This window comes from Aquarana catesbeiana, linkage group LG07 (assembly GCF_042186555.1).
Source record: "Aquarana catesbeiana isolate 2022-GZ linkage group LG07, ASM4218655v1, whole genome shotgun sequence".
NCBI classification, from domain to species: domain Eukaryota; kingdom Metazoa; phylum Chordata; class Amphibia; order Anura; family Ranidae; genus Aquarana; species Aquarana catesbeiana.
Genome location: NC_133330.1, coordinates 66,880,621 through 66,893,681, shown reverse-complemented (window position 1 = coordinate 66,893,681; position 13,061 = coordinate 66,880,621). Strand labels below are relative to the sequence as shown.

The window sequence follows — 13,061 nt, the reverse complement described above, 5'->3', positions numbered from 1 at the left end:
ATCCAAAAAATATAAATAAAAAACAAATGTATTCATCAGTTTAGGCCAGGGGTCTCCAAACTTTCTAAACAAAGGGCCGGTTTACCATCCTTCACACTTTAAAAGGGCCGGATTGTGGCCAACGGGAGTGGAAATTTTTCTGGCATCAGTAGGAGTAAACATCATCACATTTGGCATTAGGTTAGGATGAATAGTGCCCCATCTTTGGTGTCCTAGGGAGTAATTGTGCACCATTATTTGTGTCAGTGAGAGAAATGGTGCTCCATTGTTGGTGTTAGATGTCAGAATAGTGTCTCATATCAGTGGGAGGATTAGTGCACCGAGGGACGGATAAAGGCAAACAAAGGGCCGCAGACCACTGGTTTAGGCCAATATGTATTCTTCTACATATTTTTGGTAAAAAAAAAAAAAAAAAAAGCAATAGGCGTATATTGATTGGTTTGTGCAAGTTATAGTGTCTACAAACTAGGGGATAGATTTATGGACTTTGTGTCCCAACAACACCTACCAGGGAATCTTTCCAGTGGAGGAACAGACAGTAATCAGAATGTAATAGAGGTTCTAAACTTTCCCATGACCAATAAAAGATTTTGGGCTATAATTACACTATAACCCAAGGCATAAGAGACAAAAATATGAATTATTCAAAATATGCATAAATCATACAATTATGTAAATGTCCTGCCCTAAAACAGTACACAACCACCAGTGATTGGTAAAATATAATCAATTGTTATCTGCTAGTTAACCTATATGATATTTGTGTACCTCTTTATTTAGAATAACTCTATATGACTACCAAGCCATGTGCAGAACAAATAAGGAGAGCAGTGACAGTGCCCACAGTTTATTGGATGTAAGTATTTCTGATTTTTGTAAAAATGTTGTTGAATGTTGACAATATGTAATATCAGAAAAACTGATCACTTTGCACTATGCAACTGAGTTGTTTTTTTAACGCTTTTAACAATTTTGTTACATAAAATTTAACAAGGTAGTTTTTTTATATAATAACTGGTTACATTCTTTTATACAAATTGGATACCATTGAAGTCCCAATTCTTATGCCATGAGAAAAATATATTTTCACAAACTGAGATGTTGATGTTAAAATCACTTTAGACCTCATGTATAACTGTGTCTGCCATGCAATCCTGGAAACATATCATGTCTTTGTCTAATTGGTTCTTATGGGCTTTAAGCCTCGTACACGCGGTACGAAAATCAGAATGGGATTGTCGTTTGACAGGCTGTTGTCCAAAGTTCTTACCATTAGTACGCTCTTTTCAACAATTGTTTTCCAATTTACGACCAACAAATGTTGGATGACAAACTAGTAAATTTTTGTCAAACGATAACGCCACGTCAGATTTTCAGATGGTCAGTACACAAATCCGTCACACAAAAGTCGAAAGTACAAACAGGCATGCTCGGAATCAATGGTTACCAAACACGAAATTAGCAGAAGGGGCCCAAAGGGTGGCGCTCAAGAGCTGAAATTCCTCGTAGTACGTCACTACATTTGTGTTTGTGGCACGACAATTTGTGTAACGTTAGTATGCAAGACAAGATCCTGGCACATGCCCTTTTGACAAAAATCAGACCCTCAGTTGTCCAACAATCTTACCGTGTGTACGAGGCTTTAGAAACCATTATTCATGAGGACACCTGAGGATTGGGAACATTTGGCCTAGGGGACAAGTACAACCAACTATCCCTTTCACGGTAGAGACAGACTTCTGTGGGCTAAAGAAAGAGTACTACTTAAAGTTGGCCATGCAGTGATTGGTGGGTGTGATGATGGTTTCTTTTTTATATAAAGGTTGATTACATGTTTGATTCTGACACACCTTTCACATCTTCCAGTATCAGTTTCCTTAGCAGCTCTGGACATTTGGCCATATGACATCTCAGGGCCACAAGAAGGAATATGGTGCTGGAACATATTGCTTTGTCAGATATTGTGATTGCAGGTCTGGAGGGGGAAGAGGCAGCTATATAACGTCCACAATGTGTCACTGACTTCAGGTTCTATGCTGATCAATGTCTGAATGGTGAAGTATCTCCAATTAGAGGCCACCAGCGCAACATATATTATTAGCACTGGCCTGGGGCAAATGCCCACCTGCCCTCCCAACAAGTTTCCCCTCCTTTTCTGCATTAATGCAGCTGGTGCAGCTGTGCACGGTAGGCAATCAACTGCTAACTTCAACTTGTTCAATTAAGCATTGACAAAAAAAAAATCTGAAAGCTGATTGGCTACTATGCAGAACTGCACCAGATTTTGCACTCCACAGTTTTATTAAATCAAGCCTATTGTGACTATGCCAACAGTCCATTGTCAGCTGTTGAACACTGCAAACTGATGGCTAGTACCATGGGGTATTGTGGATAAATCAAGAGCCTGTGCACACAAGCTGAAAAAATAGGGAAAATTATATGTATAGAGTTAGGCTGGCCATAGACGGTTTGAATTTTGGCCAGTTGAGCAGGAACTGTGTGTGGGCAGGCTGAATGTACCCTATCATTTTTTTTTTAATAAGGGGAAAAAAAGCAAGAGACTGGCAATAGGATTTACACTTCATTTTTTATTTAGGTTTTGCTAAAAAGCAGATACCGAGGTCAAGCAAACTATCCAAGCACAGATGGTGCAGTTCTGCTAGGTAATGTACCGGAGGAGGACAAATCAAACTGTGCTGAAGGTGAATGCAGAATTTTTTGGCCTTGAGTGTTTAGCCTCCGTTCACATTGGGCCGATTTGACATGCGATTTGACATGTCAAATCGCATGACAAATTGGAGACTATTGCTGGCAAGGGCACCGCCCAAACCGGTGCAACGCCGACTTTACGGAACAGCACCGATTCCCAAAAGTAGTTCCTGCACTACTATTGGCAACCTCGGGGACAATTTCAATAGACATCTGTGCGTGAAACAACACAGATGTCTCTCAAATCGTCCCCCAAAGTTGGACTGAAGTGCCGGTTTGAAATTGTGTGAGTTCAGCTGAACTTGCACGATTTCAAACCCGCATTCAGTGTGAACCTAGGCTTAGTTTCCTTCTGGCAGTTCATTCAGTGGATAGCCCATCTCACTGGCTTATCCACAAGCAATGGTGATCTTGATAACCAGCCTAATTTTCCAAAGGTGCATTTTCCTCAATTATAGCAAGTCTGGTAGCAGAGGAAAGAGAACACCTCTTGGAGGGACGCTAGAAGTAGTTAATACAAGTCAGCAGGATTTGTTTTGTAATGTTAATGATGTTATCACTCATCCAGACATCTTCCTTAGTTATAAATAGTGTTGGGAACATTCCTGATACTCATTTGAACTGAAGAAACCACTTGAATAAGTGGTGAAACACCATTCCATTTCAGATCATGTCCAGATCAATTAGCTATACCATGACCTAAATACATGAAAACTTAAAAGACTCCTGAGGGAAACTCCGACTCTTTATTTGGAGGTTTGATTTTCCTTCTATCTTCTATCTAATACTTCAAACAGCAACATTGAGAAACTCTTTAAGTCAACCTAATTTTTTTCTAATTCATTCACAGCCTTACCATGCCTTCTTTGCTGCAGTAAAATGGATAATGACAGAGCTTATCCTGTAAGTGTTCATTTACCATCGCAAAGTATTTCCTTTCTGCATGTTGTAACCTTGTTTAGAACATCACACTCATTAATAAATCCCCAACCATTTAGAATTCAAGTGCATCGCTGGATGTGTATATCTGCAGTGGACAGATTGGAGGAACTGCTGTTATTATGGTTTCACTTGTGTGGTGGGTAATGGACGTCTGCTGTCTGGGTGGGCCCACTTGAATACATCAAACATCTCGATGAGTCATTGTGTTGCTTGGTGATTTCATGTTCTGTGAAATAGTTCCTCAGATGCTCATGTCAGGCTTAGGACAAGCTGTCAGGTGTTAGTGAGATGTCGGCAGATCATATCCCTGTTTCCAATTACACAGTCCATATAATGTGATATATGATCCCATAAGTCCCCGAACACCTAGTTTTTTTTTTTTCTAAATAAGGAGCAAGAGTTCCATTTTTTTCAGGTGAAAGAGGCTCTAGCTTGTATTTTATGTACACTGTTAGACAAACCCATGTCAAAGCACGTTGGTCACTCAAAGTTTTCCTTTAAAATCAAATGGTTCAACCTTTTCAGCCAACTAGATCAATCTTTCTCAATATTTTCCCCCAGAGGTACTTTCAGGTCTCCTGGAACCCATGCAGGAAACAATTTATTGGGGGTCAGGCGGAAAAATGCCACTTACATTGGCAGCTGTAAAGAATGCTTCTTTTACAGTGATGTTCAGATTGCCAACTTACAGACTGCTAAAAAAGATCAGTGGTGTCCTGCAGCTGGCTCTGCCAAGTGGCAACTGACTCGGAACTATGCAGGCACCAACATATGGAAGGTCAATCAACAACAGCTCAAGGAATACAAAGCAAAGTCTGGAGGAACCTTAGGGTTGGTTGAGAATGGCTGAACTAGATTATTTGATTTTCTGACTGCACTGCCTTCTGATTGATTGAAAATTTCAAATAATCTATTTCTCTTCTCCTTGGGAGCTATGCCTTTGCAGCTTGTTTCCTAGTTTGCATACCTGTCATTCCCAGTCTCCCTGTTAAATGTTACACATATTGTATATTCCAGAAGATGCAATAGGAGGAATGAGAACACACATGTTTAACAGGAACAATTAAAATCCCAGGTGTTTAAAGTGGTTGTAAACCCTCACATATACCCATGATACCCATAACAGCCTCAGATGTTAGACAGAGATGAAAAAATCCCCCTACATAGGTTTTACTTGTTTATCTGCAGTCTTCTCTTCTCTATACCCCTTACCCCAAAAGGGTAAAATATTTCTTCATCTGTCAGGAACACAGAGGAGGGGTGCAGTAACAGTGTGTGAGAGCTGATTGGAGGAAAGGCACACACGCCCCTTCATACAGCAGAATAACTGTGTTCTGAATAGACAAGCTGTCTGCTGAGCTCCCACCTCCCTCCCGACACAAATTTATCTCATGTGTCAGGAAAACTTCTCAGAAAAGACTCATGCTGATAACAGAGGAACAAAGCACCAGAGAGAAACAATACTTAGAGCTTTGGAAAGAGATAAGTAAACACTACAGAAACAGGTGCTTTGCTCAGATTCCATGACTGAGGTTTACAACCACTTTAAGGCAACAGAGCTATAGCAGGGATAAAGCAATAGTGAAGCCCTCAGGAGATACACTTGCCATGCTCAAGCTATAATTAAACAATACTTTTGGTGGACCGACCATTTTGCATATTGTAGACCTGACTGATTATATTATTTAGAAAATGCATTATCGCATATTTAGTAACTGTATGTGTATGAAGGCACAATTTACCTCATATCATATAGATTCAAACAAGCACAATAAATGACACTCATTAACAAACATCCTTTTAGCACACCTTAAACAGTATTTAGCAGCTTGATGAATTAGGGACATAGATGTCTGTAACATGTAATATAACTATAATCGCCTTTCTCTTTGTTGCTCTACAGGTTTCTTGTAGAATTTAATCTATGCAGTTGGTGGAATTCAGGACATTCTGTGAAAGGTGAGCAATTCAGGTGCATTTACTATCAGCATTCAATGCAATGACACTTTGCTAAAGAATTAGGTCTATATCAACCTGTTTGAACGTTTATTCATTTAAATTAGATTAAATCCAGTAAAAAATGTAAGGGTCTGATTTCTTAAAGGTTTATTATACTGTCAGATTGTTGCTTTACTGCCTCAGATTGTTTTCTGTGTGACCTAGCGGTGACCGTTACTTTACTGTTTGGTAAAATGCCAGTCACTGAACATAGTGTGAATTGGCCCTAAAGGTAACTTAAAGCATATCTTAACCCAAAAACAAAAATGTAACGCATTGCAGCTTATCAGTGCTTAGATGTGGTGGCTGCATTCGTTTTTCTTTCAGGTTTTTTTTTTTTTGTTTTTATTGTATCGTCCAAAGGATACTATACAAAATGTTAAACAGTAGACAAGTGCACTGCCAAAAAATTCATTCGTTTTCATTTAATTCGTTTTTTTTTGGGGTTCATTCGTTATGATCGCAATTTGTAAATTCACAAACTCTTGAATTAGTAAATTCACAAACTCTTGAATTCGTAAATTCACAAACTCTTGAATTCGTAAATTCGAAGAGAATTCGTACATTCAAAAAAATTGTAAATTCGAAAAAAAAATTTTAAATCCGAAAATCTGAAATAATAACTAACTAATAATTAATTAACCATTACTAACTATTAAACTATAGGTACTGGAATTTCCTTTTAAATTTGTCTGTTAGTGAACGTAACGAATACGTATATATATCCAAAGTTACGAATTATCCAAAATAACGAATGCCGCATCTAAACAAATGGAACGGAACTAATTAATAATAATAAATAACAATAATAATAATACAAAATGTTTTATTATTATTTATTATTAATTTGTTCCGTTCCATTTGTTTAGATGCGGCATTCGTTATTTCAAATTTTTGAATTTACGAGTTTTTGAATTTACGAACTTCCAAATTTTTTAGAATTGACAAATTTTTTCGAATTTACTAATATTCAGAAAATATTCAGAAAAGTTTGTTAAACGGGTTTTTGTTAATTCAGATTCTTCCTTATTAATGATTTTGTCGAAATTTGTTAAAAATCTAATGCGGAACAAAGCAAATTGCACATGTCTATTAAACAGTTTAAAACCATATCACGTTTCACAAAGCACACATAAACCAAGAGTGCAGCATGGGCTATTTTATGTAAGAAATGCAGAAGTCAGTTATGGCTTAATGGTAATTGCGAAGAGCCGAACAGAATGACCTCCATAGAGGAACTGCATCACGTATGAAGACAAAACATTAAACATAATGGGTATGTGGGCAGGGATGACTCGCTTGGTGCATATGGGGATTTTTTGCTCTCACTCACTCTTCTCATTCCTTCAGGCTCTCTGGTGTATGCTTTTGCTAATGCTCAGGACCAGGTGGGGTCGCGTTCATGTGGCATTGACATTATGATGGCACACCCACTTAGAAACAAGCCATACACCCTGGTATCTCTGTATCACAACCTGAAGCTGTCATACAGGTGCCTCCCGGTCCCACGATACATACACCTGCTCAAGATGCTACATTTTGAAGACACCGCAGAGAATTGTCCCATTCCACCAGTCCAGCTTGACTTCGTCACCTCCCTCCCAGTGACAGAACTGGGTCCCACCAAGGCACCAGTGCAGACCTCATGTACATGCATAATTAACTATTTTCTCCCCCTTATCACACAGCTAGGTCCCTAGGGTCTCCGCCACACAGGACAGGTCCCATTTGCTGGGGTAATGACCGCTTCCTTCACAATGCAAGAGACCCGTCACCCCTGCCAGTACCACTTTCCCACTGTCTGGCTGTCATATTATCCTTCCCTACGAAAAAATAAGAACCCTAAAAATAGGGAACTTATGTACCCCCCAGTACTGTGGGACTTTGTAGGCGAACAAAATTAATTACGTTTAAATAAAATTATTATTTATTAGAAAAGCAAAAAATGAGACAGACTGAACATAAATCTCTACAAAAGTGCTTATGCAGTGAATTTTCTTTCATATTGATCATTGTGTACTTTCATCTATAGATACATGTTTCTCTGTAGGCCTGACATGTTTCAGGACGGTGTCCCTTCTTCAGAGGCGTATTGCAGAGAGAAATTATATACATAGAAGACACATTCAGAATCCAGTCCTCAAAACGAGGACTGGAAAAAATGCCACGTCCGCCATTTGGCTAATTGGTGGTCATTGTTATTTTATCAAATCACTCCTTTTTCTTTTCATTTGATACAAAAGTCTGCTCCTCTGCATATTTTATGCACTTTATCCTCGTTTTGAGGACTGGATTCTGAATGTGTCTTCTATGTATATAATTTCTCTCTGCAATACACCTCTGAAGAAGGGACACCGTCCTGAAACATGTCAGGCCTACAGAGAAACATGTATCTATAGATGAAAGTACACAATGATCAATATGAAAGAAAATTCACTGCATAAGCACTTTTGTAGAGATTTACGTTCAGTCTGTCTCATTTTTATGCTTTTCTAATAAATAATAATTTTATTTAAACGTAATTAATTTTGTTTGCCTACAAAGTCCCACAGTACTGGGGGGTACATAAGTTCCCTATTTTTAGGGTTCTTATTTTTTCGCATTAATCTGGGATGTTGGCAACATATCGAAGGTGAGGTATTCTCCCTTTTGTGGTTCACTATACTATATATATTATCCTTCCCTGGTACTTGTTCGCCCCTAGCAACAGCATGTCACCACTTCACCCCGTGTGTGTGTGCATTAAAGGCTCTGTTCTTCCATACGCCATTATCGCCATGCATCCCTTCAGAAGTAACTTCAGACCAGACATGACAACATTTTAAAAGCTTTACCGGAAACTCTCAGCATGACAGTTCCATAACAAAGTGCACAGTCTTTTCCCTAAATGAATTGCTAAATCAGGCTTGTGTCTGCCCCAGCATACCTGCACAGGCAAGATTCTATACACAGCAGAGTCCACAGTGGCAGATCTCCTGAGTTGGTATTCATTAGGGAGGACTGCAAGTCCCAGCAATCAGCCTACATGCGAAAGGTTCCAAGAGGCAGGCAAGGCTCTCTCTGGTAGCTGCAGCAGTTCTGTGATGTGGCTGGAGATTACATGCTGTGTCTTGTCTGTGTCTTCTCTCCTATGCAGACTATCTGTCTGAGCAGAGCCCTTCCCACTTTTATTATCAGCACTGGGAGAGAGGCAGAGAGAGCTTAGTAGAAAGTGGAAACAGGTTAACTGTTTCCCTCCCAGCTGGGACAGCAGCTGTCTCACTAACCATCATTTCAACCTGCTTACAGGTTGCCAACTCCAGGTGTTGAGCTGATTCGCCACCTAGGTTCTAGAAATTAGTCCGTCACCATCATTAAGTCCTGAGTCAGGAGGGGGCTAAAGTCAGTGTTCTAATTTGGATGCTAAAGTGTCCCTAGATTGGTAATGGGAGAAGAAGGAAAGGGAGAGAGGGGAAGAAAAGAGAGAGATAGAAAAAAAAGGGGGGGTTGGGGGAGGTGAAGAGGGTTAGGAGAGTGGCATGGTGCCCATACTTTCCTCCCCATATCACATATTCCAAGTGTCACAAGTCTGAAAAGGTTTCTTAATGCTATAACCTCAGGATATCTATGATTTATTACTATACATGCTACTTTTTTTCATTTTTATAAATTTTATTTTCACCTGTTGTGTCTTCATCACTCCGGGACATTTTCTACCCCAGGGTGACAACGTTTCCTTATTGTACTGCAGCATTGTCTCCCCAGGCAGCTCTCCTAATTTGTATTACAAACACCTCCCCTATCCTTATCTCCATTATATAGAATGGCATTGCTTTGTAGTTCACAGACGAGAACCTGTAAGGCCCGGTTCACAGTGATGCGAATCTGATGCAATCCAAAAGGCATAGATTTGCATGTCATCTGAAAATACATTGTTTTCTATGAAGACCATTCACATTGATGCGGTGTGATTTTGATACGGTAAAAAAAAGGTTTAGTGCGGTTGCGGTAAAAATTTAAACTCCAGCTATGCCCAGTCCCCTCAGAAATCGCATTCAATTCGTACCTGTCAAAACACAAATTGCACTGTGAAAATCTCATCAATTCGCAACGCATCAGTGTGAACCGAGCCATCAGTTGATAACATTGTATGAGTATCAGTGAACTTGAATTTATAAGGAAACTGCATTTCTGGCAAGATCAATTTTCTGTACAGCAAATGTACTAAAAATAGCCTGATAAAAGAAAATATGTGCAGCTATCACATCTAAGGTCAGGTAAGCTGTAACAGATTCATTTTTTTGTATTTGTTTTAAAATATCCTTTAAGTGCTACTTAAAGTTTGAATCAGGGCAAGTAGCTTAAAGGGTAACTTCAGCCAATTATAATAAATGCTGTTTTACACGTAGTATAAGGAGTATAGTCACCTTTGTGTCTCACATTAATCAGCATACGATTGGAGGAATGCCTCTGTAAATGCCTTAAAATTGTGCATATTTCACATGCAAATACATTCATATCCCATGACTAGGGATGGGCCGAACACCCCCGGGTTCAGTTCGCACCAAAACAACTCGAACAGGCAAAATATGCGAACCCTATTAAAGTCTATGGGACCTGAACATGAAAACTCAAAAATCCTCATTTAAAAGGCTTATATACAAGTTATAAATAATGTATGCGGGCCCGGGTACTGCCCCAGGGGACATGTATCAATGCAAAAAAAAGTTTTTAAAACAAATGTTTTTTCAGGAGCAGTGATTTTATTAATACTTAAAGTAAAACAATAAAAATGAAATATTAATTTAAATATCGTGCCTGGGGGGTCCCCTTAGTCTGCCTGTAATGAGGCACATCTGTGTGATGTATAGAACAGTGCCGAAGTAATAATGACATTTCTAAAGGGAAAATTCATTCAAACCTGCTTGTGGCTGTAATGTATTGCTGGCTCCTGGCAATATAGAATAAAAAATCAATGAAAAAAATGGCGTGGGGTCCCTTCGGGTCTGGTATGGATTTCATGGGGAACTTCACGTCAAAATGTTTTAAAAACTGGCGTGGTGACAAGTGAGCGCCCCCCCTCCTAAACCATACCAGGCCACATGCCCTCAACATGCGCCCACCCCCACCCCAAAGCACCTTATCCCCATGTTGATGGGGACAAGGGCCTCTTCCCAACAACCCTGGCCGGTGGTTGTCAGGGTCTGCGGGCAGGGGGCTTATCGGAATCTGGAAGCCCTCTTTAACAAGGGGGCCTCCAGATCCCACCTTCTTCTATGTGAATGGGTATCGGGTACACTGTACCCCTACCCATTCAACAAAAAAAGTGTGAAAAAGTAAAAACCACAAGTTTTTGACAGTTCCTTTATTAAAAAAGAAAAAGATAAAAAAGTGTCACGCGATGTAAATTCATCGTCAATCACACCGCCCGACGGACCCCCTGCTCGCAGACCCTGTCAACCAACTGTCAGGGCACCCCAAAGCACCCTCCCCATGTTGAGGTCAAGTGGCCTGGTATTGTTCAGGAGGGGGGCAGCTCGCTCATCCCCTCCCTTTCCTGGCCTGCCAGGCTGCATGCTCTGATAAGAGTATGATATTGATTTTGGGTGGTGACACCACGCCATTTTAAAAAAAAAATTTGGTGTGGAGTTCCCTTAAAATCTATGCCAGGCCCAATGGGCCTGGCATTGGGTTTTGGGGGGGACCCCAAGCTGTTTTTTTTTTAATTCTTTCATATGGTTCCCCTTAACCACTTATACACAATACACTGTATTATATACTCTGCACTATATACCCTGCACTGTATTATATATACTACACTGACTGAACTATATATTCTCCACTGTATTATATATACTACACTGACTGCACTATATACTCTGCAATGTATTATTTATACTTCACTGATGGCACTATATACTCTCCACTGTATTATATATACTATACTGACTGCACTATATACTCTGAACTGTATTATATATACTACACTGACTGACTGTACACTACACTACCTGTCTAATCTCCATTCATTTACTATATATGGCCGCTGTGTAAGCAGCAGCCCTATATAGTGTGGGCCATGGACTTAGCCCTTGAGCCATGATTGGCCAAAGGCACCCTGCCTTTGGCCAATCATGGCTCTCACAGCACATCGTGCTGTGATTGGTCAAAGCATGCAGGTTAGGTGCATGCTTCGGCCAATCAGCAGCCATCAATGCACTGCGATCAAACTTGCCGAGAATGCCCCATATGTTCGTTTGTTCATAGAACAAACGAACAGCTGATGTTCGAGTCTAACTTATGTTGGACTCGAACATCGAGTCCATACCTACCCATGACCATTGCTAAGTTGTAAATATATTTTCTAGTGCTCATACTATAGAGAGAGTTTGTTATATATATGTTTTACATCCCAAAAGGGTTCCCAAAAGGATGTTTTACATCCCAAAAGGGTTTGCAATTCTGTTAAACATGTCTCATAATTCACATACCCCTGCCACACTGCATTGCCAGGACACCTTTATTTCATGGTTCACCTTTCCAGGTCTCCAGCCTGCTTAGAACATTAGCATGAATTAATAATGAATCAATGAATGAGGACCTAGGTGACCCAGGAAGCAATAGGGGCCTGTTTCAAACAGGTTTTGCATTTCCATTAAAGTCTATGGGCATGTAAAATTCACTTAAAGTGGCTCACATGCAGGTTAAAAGAAGGAAAACTACAGGTTTAAAGTGGATGTAAACCCTCACATACTGTATATATATATACGGTGAAGTGAACAGCTTCAGGTGATACACAGAGATGAAACAAATCTCCCTACATAAGTTTTACATGCATATCTGCTGTCTTCAGCTTTATATATTCTTTAGAAAGTGCACATTGTGTTAGAGATTTTCTCTTCCTGTTCAGCACTGGGAGTGGATTTTTGGTAAACAGCCAAGACAGCTGATTGGAGGAAAGACATACACCCCACTCCACATAGGCAAAGGAAGGAAGATACTTTTGGAGCTGTGCTGTGACAAGACAAGCTCTCTACTAATCTATTTATAGCAACCTCCCCGACACAAATTTCAGGTTAGTTTCATATTGGTTGAAGGAGAACTTGTCAGAACTTATCATGCTGATAACAGAGCAACGAAACAGCAGAAACACACAGGACTTAGTGCTTTGGAGAAAGATAAAAAAAACACTACAGATATATGTGCTTAGGTCAAATTTCATGAATCAGGTGTACATCCACTTTAAAGTACCTATCAATTATGAATTATCTCAGAAGTTTCTCACACTGATTTCAAACTGATGCCATCGACACAAGCCCAAAGGCCATTGTCACAGGCCCTGTCCCAGGAAGCAGCAGAATGATCTTCCTGGTTGTGTTGTGTGCCTGAGATAAAAGTTCAGCTTTGGCCGTGATGATTTCAACAAGAGGGTC

The 13,061-nt window shown here is 39.9% G+C and overlaps 1 protein-coding gene across 3 annotated transcripts in view; it reads left to right on the top strand.

The window, feature by feature from the left end:
* Positions 1-13,061, top strand: part of CACNA2D3 (calcium voltage-gated channel auxiliary subunit alpha2delta 3) — a 1,508,837-nt gene that overhangs the window by 1,403,106 nt on the left and 92,670 nt on the right. For all 3 annotated transcript variants that reach the window (XM_073592282.1, XM_073592284.1, XM_073592285.1), the window contains 3 exons: positions 781-856; positions 3,560-3,612; positions 5,555-5,610. In XM_073592282.1, coding sequence (XP_073448383.1) covers positions 781-856; positions 3,560-3,612; positions 5,555-5,610 — 185 coding nt within the window. The remainder of the gene's footprint in view (positions 1-780; positions 857-3,559; positions 3,613-5,554; positions 5,611-13,061) is intronic.